The sequence below is a fragment of the Penicillium crustosum genome (assembly GCF_028827405.1).
Source record: "Penicillium crustosum strain IBT 35664 chromosome Unknown utg000005l_segment0_segment0, whole genome shotgun sequence".
NCBI lineage: Eukaryota > Fungi > Ascomycota > Eurotiomycetes > Eurotiales > Aspergillaceae > Penicillium > Penicillium crustosum.
Genome location: NW_026623126.1, coordinates 548,456 through 565,552, shown reverse-complemented (window position 1 = coordinate 565,552; position 17,097 = coordinate 548,456). Strand labels below are relative to the sequence as shown.

At 49.6% G+C, this 17,097-nt stretch overlaps 7 protein-coding genes across 7 annotated transcripts; 4 read left to right on the top strand and 3 right to left on the bottom strand.

Annotated features, from left to right (window-relative positions):
* Window positions 1-230: 230 nt before the first annotated feature.
* acoA (aconitate hydratase ACO1) lies at window positions 231-2,885 on the bottom strand (the record flags this gene model as incomplete). Its single annotated transcript, XM_056878628.1, has 4 exons — window positions 231-2,453; window positions 2,536-2,610; window positions 2,726-2,743; window positions 2,850-2,885. The coding sequence occupies 4 exons, from the start codon at window positions 2,883-2,885 to the stop codon at window positions 231-233; spliced, it is 2,352 nt and encodes a 783-aa protein (XP_056723947.1).
* Window positions 2,886-4,078: 1,193 nt separating this feature from the next.
* N7487_010897 (putative C2H2 finger domain protein) lies at window positions 4,079-4,550 on the top strand (the record flags this gene model as incomplete). Its single annotated transcript, XM_056878627.1, has 3 exons — window positions 4,079-4,119; window positions 4,196-4,375; window positions 4,436-4,550. 3 exons carry the CDS (start codon window positions 4,079-4,081, stop codon window positions 4,548-4,550), a joined length of 336 nt encoding a protein of 111 aa, XP_056723946.1.
* Window positions 4,551-5,012: 462 nt separating this feature from the next.
* N7487_010896 (uncharacterized protein) lies at window positions 5,013-6,123 on the bottom strand (the record flags this gene model as incomplete). The annotated part of the gene is made up of 4 exons (XM_056878626.1): window positions 5,013-5,099; window positions 5,156-5,492; window positions 5,565-5,904; window positions 5,961-6,123. The coding sequence occupies 4 exons, from the start codon at window positions 6,121-6,123 to the stop codon at window positions 5,013-5,015; spliced, it is 927 nt and encodes a 308-aa protein (XP_056723945.1).
* Window positions 6,124-7,875: 1,752 nt separating this feature from the next.
* N7487_010895 (SDR family oxidoreductase) lies at window positions 7,876-8,681 on the top strand (the record flags this gene model as incomplete). The annotated part of the gene is made up of 2 exons (XM_056878625.1): window positions 7,876-8,450; window positions 8,510-8,681. 2 exons carry the CDS (start codon window positions 7,876-7,878, stop codon window positions 8,679-8,681), a joined length of 747 nt encoding a protein of 248 aa, XP_056723944.1.
* An 822-nt stretch (window positions 8,682-9,503) lies between these two features.
* Window positions 9,504-10,000, top strand: N7487_010894 (uncharacterized protein; the record flags this gene model as incomplete). Its single annotated transcript, XM_056878624.1, has 2 exons — window positions 9,504-9,539; window positions 9,665-10,000. 2 exons carry the CDS (start codon window positions 9,504-9,506, stop codon window positions 9,998-10,000), a joined length of 372 nt encoding a protein of 123 aa, XP_056723943.1.
* A 259-nt stretch (window positions 10,001-10,259) lies between these two features.
* N7487_010893 (DNA-dependent ATPase RAD54) lies at window positions 10,260-13,308 on the top strand (the record flags this gene model as incomplete). The annotated part of the gene is made up of 7 exons (XM_056878623.1): window positions 10,260-10,277; window positions 10,374-10,409; window positions 10,484-10,671; window positions 10,724-11,393; window positions 11,455-11,538; window positions 11,587-11,710; window positions 11,762-13,308. The coding sequence occupies 7 exons, from the start codon at window positions 10,260-10,262 to the stop codon at window positions 13,306-13,308; spliced, it is 2,667 nt and encodes an 888-aa protein (XP_056723942.1).
* A 419-nt stretch (window positions 13,309-13,727) lies between these two features.
* Window positions 13,728-17,023, bottom strand: N7487_010892 (VAC14 family protein; the record flags this gene model as incomplete). The annotated part of the gene is made up of 10 exons (XM_056878622.1): window positions 13,728-14,175; window positions 14,233-14,392; window positions 14,445-14,524; window positions 14,579-14,697; window positions 14,751-14,855; window positions 14,906-15,702; window positions 15,752-16,439; window positions 16,496-16,666; window positions 16,724-16,886; window positions 16,956-17,023. The coding sequence occupies 10 exons, from the start codon at window positions 17,021-17,023 to the stop codon at window positions 13,728-13,730; spliced, it is 2,799 nt and encodes a 932-aa protein (XP_056723941.1).
* Between the last annotated feature and the right edge of the window lie 74 nt (window positions 17,024-17,097).

Sequence of the window (17,097 nt, the reverse complement as noted above, 5' to 3'; positions counted from 1 at the left end):
CAAATTCATTCATAATTTTCCCAGAGCGCAACTCCTCGTATCTGCTCACAAAAGGGACATGGGTAATAGACAGCCAATCCAATGGCTGCCGTATCACACCGTAGTTTTTCAGAAGCATGTATCTGAATTGTTCAACACACAAGAGAACGTAGTTTACACACGCGTCTCGGTCGTAACCGAAAACACTTTAAGGTTTTATTGTTGGGGAGTCATGACAGAAGGAAGGCAGTTTAAGCCTTGCGGGCCATGGTGTTGAGGGCAGAGCCGTCGCGGAACCACTCCATCTGGGACTCGTTGAAAGTGTGGCTGAGGGAGATGTCGAAGGCGGCGCCACCGTCCTTGGGGTGGACACGGAGGGTCATGGGCTTACCGACCTGGAGCTCAGTGCACAGGAGGTCGACCTTGTCCTCGGGGTTGATCTTGTCGTAGTCGGCAGGATCGGTGAAGGTCAGAGGAAGCATACCCTGCTTCTTCAAGTTGGTCTCGTGGATACGAGCGAAGGAGCGGGTGATGATGGCGAGACCACCGAGGTGACGGGGCTCGAGAGCGGCGTGCTCACGGGAAGAGCCCTCACCGTAGTTCCAGTCACCAATGACAACCCACTTGACACCACGAGCCTTGTAGTCACGGGCAGTAGCGGGGACGGCATCGTACTCCTTGGTGAAGTAGTTCTTGACCTTGTTGGCCTCACCGTTCTCCTCGTTGGTGGCACCGATCAACATGTTGTTGGAGATGTTGTCCAAGTGGCCACGGTACTTCAACCAAGGGCCAGCCATGGAGATGTGGTCAGTGGTGGTCTTGCCCTTGCACTTGATCAGAATGGGGATGTCGGTGGCATCCTTGCCATCCCAGGCCTGGAAGCCAGCGAGAATCTGGAGACGATCGGAGGTGGGGGAGACAGCAACGGTGACGGAGGAACGATCGGCGGGAGGAGCCTGGTAGGTGTCACGGCCAGCATCGTAGCCGCGAGTGGGAAGGCCATCACCGGAGGGAGGCTTGAGCTTGAACTCCTTGCCATCCTTGTCCTTAAGGGTGTCGGTGAGGGGGTTGAAGTTGAGAGTACCAGCAACGGTCATGGCGACAACCAGGTCGGGAGAGGCAACGAACGCGTGAGTGGCGGGGTTGGCATCGTTACGGCCAGTGAAGTTACGGTTGTAGGAAGAGATGATGGAGTTGGCCTCACCCTTCTTCACGTCCTTGCGGTCCCACTGACCAATGCAAGGTCCACAGGCGTTGGCAAGGATGACACCGCCGTACTCCTCGAGGGTCTGGAGCTGACCGTCACGCTCGATAGTAGCGCGAATCTGCTCGGAACCAGGGGTGATGGTGAACAGAGACTTGGACTTGAGACCGTGGTCAAGAGCGTCACGGGCGATGGAAGCAGCACGGGACATATCCTCGTAGGAGGAGTTGGTGCAAGAGCCGATCAGACCGACCTTGAGCTCCTCGGGCCACTTGTTGGCCTTGACAGCCTCCTTGAACTGGGAGATGGGAGTGGCAAGATCGGGAGTGAAGGGACCGTTAACGTGGGGCTCGAGCTCATCGAGGTTGATCTCAACGAGCTGATCGTACTGAGCACCCTCATCCTCACGGAGGGAAGCAGCGTACTCGCGAGAGAAGTCACCAATGTGCTGGCGCTTGGTGGCCTTCAGGTAGTCGTACATGCGGTCGTTGAAGGGGAAGATGGAGGTGGTAGCACCAATCTCGGCACCCATGTTACAGATGGTACCCATACCAGTGCAAGACAGGGAGTCGACACCGGGACCGTGGTACTCGATGATGGCGCCGGTACCACCCTTGACGGTGAGGAGACCGGCGACCTTAAGGATGATATCCTTGGGGGTGGTCCAGCCGGACATCTTACCAGTGAGGCGGACACCAATGACCTTAGGGGCCTTCAGCTCCCAAGGGAGACCAGCCATAACATCGACGGCATCGGCACCACCGACACCAATAGCAGCGGTAGCGAGACCACCAGCGTTGGGGGTGTGGGAGTCAGTACCGATGATCAGACCACCGGGGAAAGCGTAGTTCTCAAGAACGATCTGGTGAATGATACCGGAACCGGGCTTCCAGAAACCGATGTTGTACTTGGCGGTAGAGGAGGCAAGGAAGTCGTAGACCTCCTTGTTGATGTCGTTGGCACGAGCAAGATCCTTCTCACCTCCAACCTGGGCCTCAATCAAGTGGTCACAGTGGACGGTGGTAGGGGTCTGGACGCGGTCCATGCCAGCGGACATGAACTGAAGAATGGCCATCTGGGCGGTGGCATCCTGGCAAGCAACGCGATCGGGGCGCAGCTTGAGGTAAGAGACACCACGCTCGATGTCCTGGCCGTGGGGGTCGTCGAGGTGAGAGTAGAGGACCTTCTCGGAGAAAGTGAGAGGGCGCTGCAGACGAGAACGGACAATGTCGAGGTTCTCGGACATCTTCTTGTAGTTGATGTAGTGACCCTGAAATGAAATACGTCAGTCGCTATTGCTTGGAATCGTACTCCACGCCTGGTTCTCGGGCGCTAAGCTGGCAGCCACTCACAGTTTCCTGGTTGGTCATCTCGACCTTCTTGTCGAGGGGGTCAATGGCGGTGGCGAAGGCCCGGGTTCCAGTCGCCTATAAATTGAAAAGTCAGTAACTGCACGTCTAAGCTATGTCTGAGCTATCATGCACGCCGGCATATGTGCTACGCCACGTGTAGTTGAAGCTTGGCAATGAGGTCGCTGCTTACAAGACGGAACTTGGGGGCCTAGAGTCGAAACACAAGTCAGTTTTCCATTCATCAAGAGCCAGACTGGCAGTCAGGTAGATCGCCATATCGTGGGAATATTGAGCTGAGGGAGAGAAAGACATACCAGCGCACCAGCGCGCGCGAGGCGGGTGGAGATCATGATGGAAGCTCTATGAGACGGGATTGCACATCCAAGAGCTAGTAACCACCTTCACCGAAGTATGAGAGTGGAGAGTAGAATGAAAGAGGAAGAGATCAAAAAGGAAGAAGAGGACGAAAGCTTGGTTTTGAGTGGGAGAAAGATTCTACGGGGACCGGGAGTAGAGCCGTAACCGCTGTTACCACGGCGATACAATACCAGTGTATTGGACTAAAGCCTGCCGCATGCGACGGCAAGAAGGGCTGGGCAATTTGATAGACCCTGCTTATGGCCGAGAATTCTTAGGATTTCCTCAAGATTTACTATGATCGGTGATGCGCTGTACTAGGGATATACACCCGATTCTTTTTCTATGCTTATTCTCTTCCCATGTGAAGTCTTCAATATTCAACATCTGTAGCCTTTGTGTTCGCCTTGGGATGTACCGGGAACGTAACACCGATACAAGGCATGTGACGGGTATAATTCGGCCACCAATCACGGAGTTTCCAATTCTAAGGCCCCCTTCGCCCAGTTGTCCCCATTTCGGACCAAAGGGCTACCTTTGGAAGGTCAGTGTGTTCTCACCTTGGGCATGTAACTCTCTCGGCTAGTACCCCGTACTACCGGCAACGGGCAGCTTGACGCATGTGGATTTGATGGGTTTGATGAGTATGAATCTGGCCAATGATCAACATGTGTTTACTAGTTCATGCTACTGTGTACTCTGTACGATGTAATGCTCTATTAGTAGAGTATTTTCCGAACAATATTTCTATCAATATATTTCTAGCTCGAGAAATATACATTTGAAACCGACTATGTAATTATTACTATGTAACTATATACATATAACTACATATAACTTGGTTTGATATCCGGAGCAACATACCGCATGCAAACGTCATTAAATACACAGCTGTACGGTGACGAAATCCAACTGAGCCGAGGTGAGCCGAATGGCAATCCCGCATCGCCGCCAAGGTGCCGTGTCTGATCACCAGCCAATCACAGCTCGGGGGTTTCAATCGCTGCCCGTGACCCACAATCGGCGGAAATTTCATCTCAAACACTCGCTATTGTCCAAAGCCTCTTTGACCCGCTTTCCTCACTGTTCACTCCGGAAATCGGTGATAACCAATTTTCATTTCCTTGCATCTATTTTGATACCATTGTTCGGCTCCAGCTCCGAGGTATTTCGGCTATCAGTTACAATGGGTGCTCTCAGGAAAGTCAAGAACAAGCGCCGCACTAGGTACGTCTACCCTAGAGGTTTTACATTCACCTGTACCTATCGCTGGCGCTGGCGCTGATTGCTAACCTAATAACAGAGACTACGACCAAGTCATCGCGGATATCAAAACTACCGGTCACCTCCAGAAGTACAAGGACTCAAAGGATCCAGAGGATCTGCCTGGTCTGGGCAGATTCTACTGCACGGAATGCTCCAAATGGTTTGAGAGCGACTACAACCTCAAGGCACACACCAAGGGCAAGAACCACAAGCGGAGGTGGGTTTACTCCCTATATCATGTCTTCTGTCGCATCGCTGACTAGTTACGACTTTTTAGGCTTCGCATCCTGCGCGATGAGCCTCACAGCCAATTGCTCGCCGAGCGTGCGATCGGACTGGGTCTCGTCGACAACGGCAAGCGCGAAGAAAACCCCGACGAGATGAAGGAGTGAATCGAAGCTTGAGCTTCGCCTTCTAGGATAAAAATCAAACCTTTGCCACGCGACCACGATCCTCTTTCCAGCAAATCGACATACGCAAATCGACATACAAAAGTTTCCAGGCCAATACATCTAGACCCGTGCTGATGTTGACTTTCTTCATTCCGTTCATGCATATCGGTGGAGTCTCACGTGAAGCAATTTTTTTTTATATTGCCGATACTCGCCGGGGTTTCGCTCTTCCGTTTTGCGGGTAACTCAAAACCGCCGACCATCGGCGAAAACGGCATCTGGGGCGAAATTTACCCCCTTACTAGCAATACTACCGAGTAATTCCAATAGAAATCCCTCAATACCAAATAGAATCTAACCTAAATCGGCTTCCGGTAACTGTGTAGCTTGGCTTTGCAATGTTTTGATAAGTTCCAGATCTTCTATGTTCTAACGTTGATGGGTTTCCTAGGTTGGACATATTTACAGACCCGCTATGGGCTCTTGGGTTTTCACTTGTGCGTCCCAGGAATGGTTAAAGCTCTTCATTAACCATTCATATGCCGCCCACTATATCAAATGTTAGTTGTTTAATCGATTGTGATAACAACACGGAGAAAACATACCTGAACAGCATTCACAATGAATGCTCTGACACTGCAGACTCCAAGACCACGATAGAATGCCTTAATACCCTCGGCACGATATGTCTCTTTCGCAATTTGGAAAGAATTTAGCGTCTGGCGCTGTGGTCGTAGTACAGACTGACTCTCAACTGCCCCCGGCGAGTGATCTGCAATTGTCTGTGCCTGCAGTCGAGTCTTGATCATATCCAAAGGAAACACGGAACCCCAAGTAACAACCCCGGCAATGCCACCGCAAAGCAGAATCTTCAAAGCGGCCTGGTGTGAACCATCATCATCAGAGGTCATAAATCGTTTGCAAAGCTCATAAGACCAGAAACTGCGATATGTCAGCGCTAAGTCCCTCAATTGATACACTGGGGTATCCGGGGGTGGCGTGTTAGGTCCATACTAGAATCCATAGCCAATTGAATCTCTGGCGCTAGTAATCCCGCCCCCAAAGTAAAGACCCCTCCAGCCGCGCGTTCGGAAGATATCCTTGGCCACCGCCCACGAGGAAACCTCTGGTCGGCGATCCAGCTGGGCCCGACACTTGATGAACTCTGTTGGAGATGAGATGGACCAACTAGCCAGTCCGCCTGCGGCACCGGCCAGCCAAATCTTGTAAGCTGACACCCCCACGGGGTTGGTGGGATCCGTTACGGACCCGTCCAATGCTGTTAAGGATCGGTTGTAAGCGACAAAAAGAATAGCATTGAGAGCTCCATAGCCTAAGATCGGAGCAGCCGCGCCTATAGAGATGATCAATTAATTGTCATCGGTATCACCGAAACTGTGTATCACGGACCTCGCACAAGAGTGCTTGCTTTTTCAAAGCGGCTCAATTGTGCCGATGGCACTTCTGCATGTGCGTTTCCCGCCTGTAGCTGGACTTTGATGACATCGAGAGGGTTGCCAATTATGATCCCAATGGCCCCGCTAATGTAGCCGGCCCAAAAGTCTGTGGCCATGAGATCTTAGTTTCAAAGGCCAGATTGAAGATAATTGACACAGGCGCCAATGATTCGAAGCTCCCCAGATTTCCATAGTGGGGTGACCCCTCACGTGCCGAGGCGAGATTATAATCGGTATAGGGCATTCCCGGGGCGGCCCGGGGCAGATGGGCCTTCTAAGGTTATTGTGTAGTTTCCCGATACTCTACGGAAGCTAGAAAGCTTGCATGTGGGGATTATGTCGCTGGGATAAAGATTGTGTCTGTAACCCTTCTCATTGTAAGAACGACTTCATGTGATAAATGATGTCCAGTGTCACGTATCGCAATTTCATTCCTGCATAGTTTTTCTTCACATTTACCAACCTATGCCCCCCTCATAATAAACCTCCCTGACTCATACGCTTCTTCTATAAAAATTTCCCTATCTAGTAGTTCTTGATGGTGTCGGTAGTCCGTTGCCTTCTGGCTGAACTCCCAATATAGCTCCTTCCTGACAAAGTCGCGATGCCTCTTAATTCGCTCACTCGCTTCGCGGCTGATCTATTATGCTATTATAGTCCTGTCTGCCTTTACTCTTTGTCCTATAATTCCTATACTTACAACAAATCTACCATCTACTGAGTATTGGCATCCGATGCAGCGCCTTGGACTCGTGTATAGGATCCTATCCAAACGACGGGTCGTATCCTGTAGGATAATCTCGCATCCGAAGCAGACATAGATATAATCCTCTCGGTCACCCGGAATTGGTTGAGTTAGGACTGGTGGGGTTGTCATAGTAGACGTGGTAGATGGAGGTGGAGTGGTGGGGAAGAGAGGGGGGGATCCAGAGCGATCTATCTAATAATCCTACGCAATCTAAAACGGGTTACCTAGCAGTGCCCCAACCTCACTTAGTGGCCAATAGTATCGTCATTATCTCGAGCTAGCTGGAAATGCAATCATTGGAGCTGAATTTCGAATCTCTCATGTGCCGGCCACCCCTCCTGAAGTAAATGACATTTTCACGGCCGGTGATCTTACTTCTCGGTAGCTAGTGATATTTAGAAGGACAACAAAAATATATCAAAAAGGTACATCTGGCATCTAAGTTCCTTGTCGATGTTATAGTTAGAAGGATAATAATGAGCCATAAAAGTACCTCCAGGAACGGGGATAATACAGTTACTCTCTTATGTACGAGATAACAATGCGATAAAAGGAATCTAGCCACACCCATGTACATGATACAGCTCTAGTTCATTAGTACATACACGGGTCAAATATACTTTCCTGCCCTCTTTGTTCTACAAAAAGAATGTGGATCATTCTGAGTGGATTAGGTTAGGGATTGACTACGGGGTAGAGATATTGGTATTATACTCATCTCAGTACTTTTATGAACCGATCTGAATGATACATGTGATGTAAGAGATTATATATCATCTATGAATGCGATTTAATGCATGGAGTAATCCATTAAATCTCCATGCCCAGGGCTGATGATTAGGGCTTAGCTCTTACCAAGGTTTCCAAGGTCCTTTATCCTCCCCTGTCTTTTCTCCCCTTGTCACCTTTTGTTTAATTATCGTTGCATTTGTCAGAATACAATTGCATTTGTCACATCTAATTGCAACTTGGAATCACATTTGTCAGCGTAGCTATAAGCCGGGGGTTGGGGGCTAGAAATCCCATGATCCCTGCAGGGCTACGGAGTACATATGTAGCCAACTTTTATCATGTCCCAACATCGCAATCTAAATTTATCATTAACTCCATCATTTCTATCATGACAAGCACTGTCTATCTCATTACTGGCGCTAGCCGCGGAATTGGTCGTGGTCTAGTTGAGACATTCCTCGCTCGCTCCAACACTACTGTCATCGCAGCTGTCCGTGACCCCGCTACTGCCCCCTCACAGTCACTGAAATCCCTCCCTAAAGGCGACTCCTCTCGCCTGATAGTGGTGAAAATCGACGCAAAGTCTCCCACTGACCCGGCTGCTGCCGTCGAGACCCTCCAAACAGAGCACAGCATCGACCACATAGATGTGGTGATCGCTAACGCCGGTATTAGTGAGGACCTCTCGCCCGTGCACGAGGTTTCCGTTTCTGTGATACAAGATCATGTCGAAGTCAATGCCTACGGGCCAATTTACCTCTACCAGGCGGTCTATCCGCTGCTTAAGAAGAGCACGAAGCCCACCTTTGTGGGAGTCGGCAGTCCTTTAGGTAGCATCGGCGGTATGGAGCAGCGCCCGTACCCAAATGCCGCGTATGGTCCTAGCAAGGCTATGCTACACTGGATTGTGCGCAAGATTCACTTCGAAAATGAGGACTTTGTGAGCTTCGTTGCTGATCCTGGGTAAGTGCCTGTTGCTCTCCAATGGTCTTTATGTCGCAAACATATTAACGAGCTTGTAGATTCGTCCAGACTGAGATGGGCAATGCCGGTGCCAAAGCAGTCGGGCTGGAGAAGGCCTTCCAGACGGTCGAAGAGAGCGTTGGCGGTATTGTAAAGACGATTGATGAGGGGACGAGGGAGTCGATTGGTGGGCAGCTGCGCGTGTGGGATGGAACGGAGTTCCCCTGGTAAATGGAAATATTAGAGTCATCTTTGCGTGACCTTTTGGTTACTCTTTGAGTTCGATGCCTCTCTCGATATTGGCTAGTCTTCTTCCTTCGGACATTGCACAGAAGGACTGGTATTCATGATCACCTTCCATTGGCACAGAGACATAGTAATATCAAATTTGATAAATCAGATTGTACAAAATATTACTGGCTCTGTACACTGCTAGTTCTGCTGCCACCCTTTTGGCAGTTTTATTTGGGTACATCATGTCAATACGATATGACCTGGCTTTTCAATAGATTAGTTTGAAATTTCGGCTTTTGCTTTCTGTCAGCACAAACGATATTAAATATGATCCATAGATGTTGGTAAGAGACTAGCAATGCCTTCTTATTATAGTACAGACAGACCAATCAAATAACCGTCATAGCAGAAAGAAATGACACGATTCTTGCTCTTGGAATATGTAGTATACCTACATAGGTAACTGAGAACACTTATGATTATCAAGCGCGAACACAAACGTGAATCCCAACGAAAAAAAATGCCTGGACGTGGTCCGAAGCATCCTTTCGCATCATTCCTTTACCCTCTGGTCGGATCTTACAATCTTCTACACGCCCCACAATCATGGCGGATTTCTTGGAAAATCTAGAGGAAAGGGTTCGCTCCCTCAACAAAAATATGGCCCCCTTTTAGCGAGAGCAGGGAAATTGTCGATGAGACAAGAGAAATCTCAGACCTCATCCAAGCCCAAAATCCCAATTCGAAAAGGGATGCGGCCAGACTGCCGATCAAAGCCGTCACTGATCTGCATACCATGACTGTTCTTCCTCACAGGCGATGAGCCCACCGATGGGGAACTCTGTCTCACAGATGGTGAGATAGTCTCAGTGCCGAATCATCTCGGTATACTTGATATATCTATACTGTTTTATACCTGTATGCTACAGTGGGTGGCGTACGCGGGCGAGACAGTATAACGTGGCACACGTTCACTTAAGCGATCCTTCGATTATCTACTCAGCACCCAAGATGGCAGAGGAATTCTTGTCCTTGAAGACGAACCATCGGACGACACCCTGCAGAACTGCGCCTGTGCTCCTCTTGCCACAGTGGTCGAATGGGACGAAGACGGCAAATGGCTGCCACCCCCAACAGGGGTAAGGCTCTCCGACGAACTGGCATACATCGCCACAAAGAGTGATATATCAAGCAAGACCCTGAAACAAACATACTCTTTCGACTTTGACGGGAATGGCATGATCCAGGTTACATATACACCTGAAGACCCAGCACCGTCATTTGGGCCGGAGCGTCTTTCACTTAGCGATAACTAGAAATCAAGTTCATTGAAAAAAACCAAGATACATGCTTCATTGCACTCAGCGTATATAATCCACTACCAAGCTGGCTAGAAGAACGATAGTGAGTTCGAGTAGAGCCATCTAGCCTGGCGAAGTAGCATTTTGCTCTGCGATAATTCCCATACCGCGTCCATGAAATTTACAGGGCATAACCCCATTGAATTAAAACCCGTTGGACAGTGGCCATTGCAAGAAATCATAGAGATTGGCATCATACTCTTCATTGCTAGCCATGTTAAACCGAGCACAAGTGATAACTGATTTTCAATGTTACTTCAGCGTTGTCCAAAGTAGTTGGACCAGGGGGCCTATGTTACAATGAGTCCAATGTAATATAAAATTTCAGTCAGCCGAGTTAACACAGGGAAACAGCCCCGAGGTTGTATGTTCTTGTCGGAAGGTGGTTGTTTAGGGGCATGTATATATGTATATCACACACGTGACTTCCCTAAAAAGGCCCCACGTGAAGCTCGTACCACTATACCCTATTGGGCGGTCAGTTGTTTTGGGACGCGGCAGTTTGGTGTTTGGGAGCCTCAAGTGAACGCGCGACGCGTCGACAACTCACACTTGCCTCACCACGACTTTGGGACCATTGTACAGCAGGAGCTTGGTGTATTCGTTTTGTCTATTTTGGGAGAAATGTGAGTTCTCGTGTTAATAATTTCAAAGTCTCTATGCTGACATGCCTGGAAGGTATCGACAACGCCCGGCCGGTGGCGACGCAAACGTCAAGACCCCATTACAACCGAAATCCGTGAACGCTCAGAACTCGATTGACCGACTTGTAAGACCATTCAAATGTCCGGGGACTGCGACGCCCACCCGGGCATCTGAAAAACCATCGAGAAAGAGACGAAAGGTCAACTATGCCAATGCCGATGGAAGCGTGGAGGATGGAGAGGAGAAGCCATACACGAATGATGACCGGCTCGCTTTGGAAACAAGAGAGGCCAACAAATTTCCCGCGTACAAACCAAAGGACAAAGATGTGGCGTTCAGGACACGATTTCAGGTTCCGTTCATCAACAAAGCCGCCGGCGAGTACAGTTCTGGTCGGGTGGCTCCGACATTGGGGATGCGGCGAGGCGCGACATTTGTGGTCAAGCCACTACATGACCCAAGTGGGGAATTCGCGATCGTTTTATACGACCCTACAGTAGACGATGTCGCCGAGGAACCTGCGCCTAAAAGCCTAGAGGCACCGACGGAGGATACACCAAAATTGGATGAGCCAATTATGCATAAGAGTCTAGCAGACATTCTGGGGCTCAAAAAGGATGTGGAAGAGAGACCAAAGGTGCCTGTCGTCATTGATCCGAGACTGTGTAAAGTGCTTCGACCACATCAAGTCGAGGGTGTGAAGGTATGGCGTCCCAAGATGAGCTGTGGCATGAGAGCAAAGCTGACACCACGTTTACGCATAGTTCCTTTACCGATGTGTTACTGGGTTGGTCGACAAGAACGCGAATGGATGTATCATGGCAGACGGCATGGGACTTGGTAAAACGGTGAGCTTGGCCGACCCAATTTTCATACCTTGGTTCTAACGAGTGCAGCTTCAATGTATCGCATTGATGTGGACACTACTCAAACAGTCCTCAGAGGCCGGAAAAACTACCATTCAGAAATGCGTGATTGCATGTCCGTCAAGTTTGGTTGGTAATTGGGCCAACGAACTGGGTGAGTTATGCGTGGTACCCTAGTTATTATAAGCTCGACTGACCATATCAGTGAAATGGCTTGGAAAGGACGCCACCACACCTTTTGCAATCGATGGAAAGGCCACAAAAGCGGAGTTAATAACTCAGATCAAGCAGTGGGCCATTGCATCAGGGCGTGGAATCGTCAGGCCCGTCCTTATTGTGTCCTACGAGACACTCCGTATGTATGCGGATACTTTGAGTGATACCCCGATTGGACTTCTCCTATGTGATGAAGGTCATCGACTAAAAAATAAGGAAAGCTTGACATGGACGGCTTTGAATCAACTCAATGTTACTCGCCGAGTGATTCTTTCTGGAACACCTATCCAGAACGATCTGTCTGAGTACTTTGCTCTTCTTCACTTCGCAAACCCGAACCTTCTTGGCTCTCAGGCTGATTTCCGAAAGAGGTTCGAACTACCGATTCTGCGGGGTCGGGATGCTTTGGGCACAGATGCAGAAAAGAAGCTGGGAGATGAACGATTGCTGGAACTCTCTGGGATTGTCAACAAGTTCATTATCCGGCGAACCAATGAGCTCCTTTCAAAATACTTGCCCGTCAAGTATGAGCATGTTGTGTTCTGCAACATGTCACAGTTCCAGCGCGGTCTGTACAATCACTTCATCAAGAGCCCGGAGATCCAAAGCCTTCTTCGTGGAAAAGGCAGCCAGCCGCTGAAAGCAATCGGTCTTTTGAAAAAGCTTTGCAACCATCCGGATCTACTTGATCTAGCGAATGACCTTCCAGGATGCGAGCATACCTTCCCCGAGGACTATTCACCCCCGGATACTCGAGGTCGCGATAGAGAAATCAAGAGTTGGTACTCTGGCAAGATGATGGTTCTCGATCGCATGCTAGCCCGAATCCGACAAGACACCAACGATAAAATCGTTCTCATCAGCAATTACACTCAAACCCTTGACCTTTTCGAGAAGCTCTGCCGGTCACGGGGCTACGGCTCCTTACGTCTCGATGGCACTATGAATATCAAGAAGCGCACAAAGCTCGTCGACAGATTCAATGACCCCGACGGGCAGGAATTCGTATTCCTGCTGAGTAGTAAGGCCGGTGGCTGTGGACTTAATTTAATTGGCGCCAACCGTCTGGTACTATTCGATCCAGACTGGAACCCAGCCGCTGACCAACAAGCGCTAGCACGAGTGTGGCGAGACGGACAAAAGAAAGACTGTTTCGTCTACCGATTCATTGCAACAGGTTCAATCGAAGAGAAAATCTTCCAACGCCAGTCCCACAAACAGTCCCTCTCGTCGTGCGTCGTGGACTCCGCAGAAGATGTCGAGCGTCATTTCTCCCTCGACTCCCTGCGTGAACTCTTCCAGTTTAAACCAGACACTCGGAGTGACACCCATGACACTTTCAAGTGCAAACGGTGTCGACCGGACGGCTTGCAATATATTAAGGCTCCCGCTATGCTGTATGGTGATACTAGTTCGTGGAACCATTTTGTCAATACCGGCGAGAAGGGGCCGCTCAATCAAATCCAGGATCTACTTCTTCGGCAAGAGACTGGCGAGCAAGATGTTTCGGCTATTTTCCAGTATATCAGTCACTGATACACTTATTTGGCATACTTGGGCGGGTCTGGAGTTTATTACAGTATTGGGTTTGATGTATCTTTGGAGCGTATTCATTTAGGAAGCGAGCAATTATGACCATAGAACGAATTCAATGTTTTTGTTTTGATTTTGTATCATCAAGAGCTACGTATATTCACCAAAAGACGAATGGCTATGAATACTACAATCAAAGAGAACTAGCTAATCGTATACCAAAACGAGAAGTCAATAGACAAATTTGAGAGAAGTTAAGAAATGTGATCTCATTGAGAACCATCAATACCTATTCACAAGCGATAACTATTCACAGACGAACGATCCCGGGTATGATGACAACGAAACGATCCAGCTAAGTACAAGACACAAAAAGAAAGGTCTATGGAGGAGACAAGTTCCAGCTCTAGTTACATGTGTAACTATTTCTTCCTCCGTCCTCCAATACCCAGGCGCCCCAGATTGGGAAGACTAGACTTGTGTTTATGAGAGGATGATCCAGCCTTTGCCGTACTGCTGTCCAATGCACGCCCGGAAGCAGTGCCACTAGCACCAGGACCGGATCCTCCTAATCCAGCATTTCCAGCAGCAGCGTTACCAGGGCCCGGGACACCGCGCGGGGCATCGGGTAGACTAGATCGGTCCTTGGGACGGTCTGCAGCGGCGACGGAGAGGGCAGCTGTAAGCGAGGGGTTGTTCAGGGGTCCAGACTGGTCGAAGGAGTGGCGGGCAGAGCCCTGGGATCGACGGGCTCGCTCCTGGACAGACTTGAACTTTTCAAGGAGTTCGACCCAGCGGATGGAGTTCTCGTCACGGGGTTTCAGGCGGGTGCCTGTGGAACGGTCGAAAGATGGACCAGTTTGGGCAGTGCTAGGGAATCTTGTCTCAGTAAACCTTGGGGTCGAATGCGGGGGGCAGTGGCCATACCTGCGGGGAGCACCGTGGAGGAAACCAATGTTGCTGACGCTGTTCAGACGGTTCTTGAGGGCGGCGAAGGCAGAGCTCTGGGGGAGGAGCATGAGGACGCCGTAGAGACATTTGTACAGGAAGGGGTATTTTTCGGGTTCAAGGAGTTGGAGGCGGAGATCTGTTGGAATTAGCTGCTGGGACTGGGGTTGTTTTGGTGGGAAAAAACGGACATGTGAATACTGGTGACTCTAGTAGTTGCACCAGTTTGTCGATTTGGATTAGCATATTAACAGTCATTTCCAACTCGGCACTGCAGATGGTCTTGTCAGTACACTGTTGTAGTGGATGGAGCTGGTATACTGACAAGATCTGGAGGAGATTGTACGCCTGCTCATAAGCCTGAGCAAGGAGACAGAGAGAGAACGTAGAGACAGCGTTGTGGCACCACGACCGGAAAAGTCCAACAAAGAACATTTGACCATCCTAAACAATACATTAGCCTCAAAAAATCAAGGGAAGGTAACCGGGGGTATTACTTTTGAATCGAGGTTTCTCAGGCGCTTCCTCAATTCCGAAAGCTCGGGCGCAGTGATGAGGTTGTTGTTCAAGTTCTGGACCATGATACTGGCAAACTCAAGATCCTGACGATACGTTAGCATAGAATACCCCCAAAGTGTGCAATTAACATCACCTCTTCCTTCTCGAGGCAATCCGCCAAAGTCCGGTAGATACGCTCGGGGCTCAGATTCAGAGAAAGTTGCCTGATAATCAGATTCCCGCGCACTTCGAGCAAATGTCTATCCGTGGAGTAGAGCTGCAACAAGTTGACCATGAAAGAGGTAAAGTAGCTATCCTCGCTGTTTCTTGAGATCTGCGAAAGGAGCTGCAGATCTTTGGTTACAACCGCCTCCGAAGGGTCGGATAGCGTTTTTAGCAAAGCTGGGAAGGTACCGTCGTTGAAAGCGACCACCTTCCGCGGGGCTTTACGGTGGAGCATGATGAGCCATACAAGGGCCGCAACTCTAGTGGCTTCATTTTCATTGAGGAATTGTAGAGTGAGGGAATTGACAGCAGCAGCGTAATCAAGATCGGCAGGAGGCACCGGCGTGGAAACAATGCTACTACGTGGTGTAGCCGCGACAGAATTATCCTGTGTTGTTTGTTTTTTTGTGTCAATGCTCGCTGTGTCTGAAGGCCTAGCTCCGGGAGTCGATGACCGTCGCTCCAAGGTTTCTTTGCTGGCTGTAATGGAGGGGATCTTTGCCGGTGGCGCCTGGTGGTCCTCGGTCGTATCATCTGACAAAGAGTAGATGTATTGGACAAGGGACGTGTTGACTTGGTTTGCTGCTTTTCGTACTTGATCTGAGCCACTGGACATGGCTGGGAGTACCTGAGTCAACAGTCGCGGAACGAAAGGAAGAATGTCTTCAGGGCTGATCTCGAAAAAGGAATCAAGCCAACGAAGGGCCGTCAATTGCATTTCCTCCTCTAAACACACGTAAGTACATGGGAATCAAAATTATAGAGTCACTCTTACCATAGGAGGTGTTGACAAAGCTGACAAGGATTTCAAGAATCTTGGGGTGGTCGATTTGTACATCTTGTCCCGGGATCCAATCTCCATCGGCCTGGGTGATTTCATCATCAAGCGTGATATCTGAGGCCGAGTCTGCGACGGCAACTTCATACCTGTCGTCACTGGGACCATCGGCCTGGTTATTTTGCTCTGTCGCGTTGCTCATCACATCGCTGTTGACCGAATGTCTGTTGCTTTTTTGAGCCTTCCGGCTTTCTTCAATCCCCTTTTTAAGTTGGGTAATCCTTTTAATCTCCAACAAGAACCGATCAAGCAGACCTTGGGTTGCGATGTTCACGTCTTTGTTCGGTCCGCCAAGGAACTTGATCAATCCCTCCAGGAACTCTGGCAAATAGCTCACAAGCTCTAGGTCAGGGATTGTATCTAGAAGGGTAAGCCACGAGACCAAAAAGTTGCGAGTGAACGGTTGGATCACATGTATCCGATCCTTAAGCAGAGGAATGAATCGCGCAAGAGAGAACGCCATGGGAGGGTCTTGGTCTTCCTGATTCTCCGGTTCTGGGGTTTCCTTTTCAGAGAGCTGTAGGATCGACACATACGAAGCCGCCGATTCAGCCACGATATCTTTCACCAAGCGATCCAGAAGCTCCGCGCCGTTCTTGACGGATAGCTCCGAATCGGACGCCAGCTATATCGTATGTCAGCATATGCATTACCCCACTAAAGCTTATCGGCACCCCTTACTTTAGCCAGCGCATCGAACACCTCATTGAAGAACAGCAATATCTCTCCCTTGGCAACTTTGGCTATGTTGTACATGCTCTCGCATGCGTAGTACCGTACCCGTGCATCTTGGTCGGAGAAGCATGCGAGCACAGGCGGCACAATTTCACCCAAGTACGGTGCAACTCCTTCCTATATCCCAGGTTTCAGCCAAGATGTCTTCCAAGTCGTTGGTTAGTCACCACTCACCGATCCCAGTGCGATCGAGGCAGCAGCCAATCCGATCAGACCTCCATTCCGGGCATGGGGTTGGTGCACGGCGTATGCATAGTCGTGGCAGAGTTGTTCGACGATCTTTTGTATTTTCTCCTGCTCTCCTTGGAAAACAGCGTCACGGACAATTTTCTCGAGCCTGGTGTAAATAAACAGTGATCAGCATGGGTTCTTTCAAGTGCGGAGAGATGAAACTGGGCTGGCATACTCTAAAGCTCCCTGCTTCCTCCTGTCGTAGAGCTTGTCGTTCAATAACCGCTGAATTGCGTTATCCATGGCTCAAAGCAGCTTATGCTGCAATCTTTCCCCAGCTATGGTCGACTAAACACTGCTCATGGTGAACGGAAGGT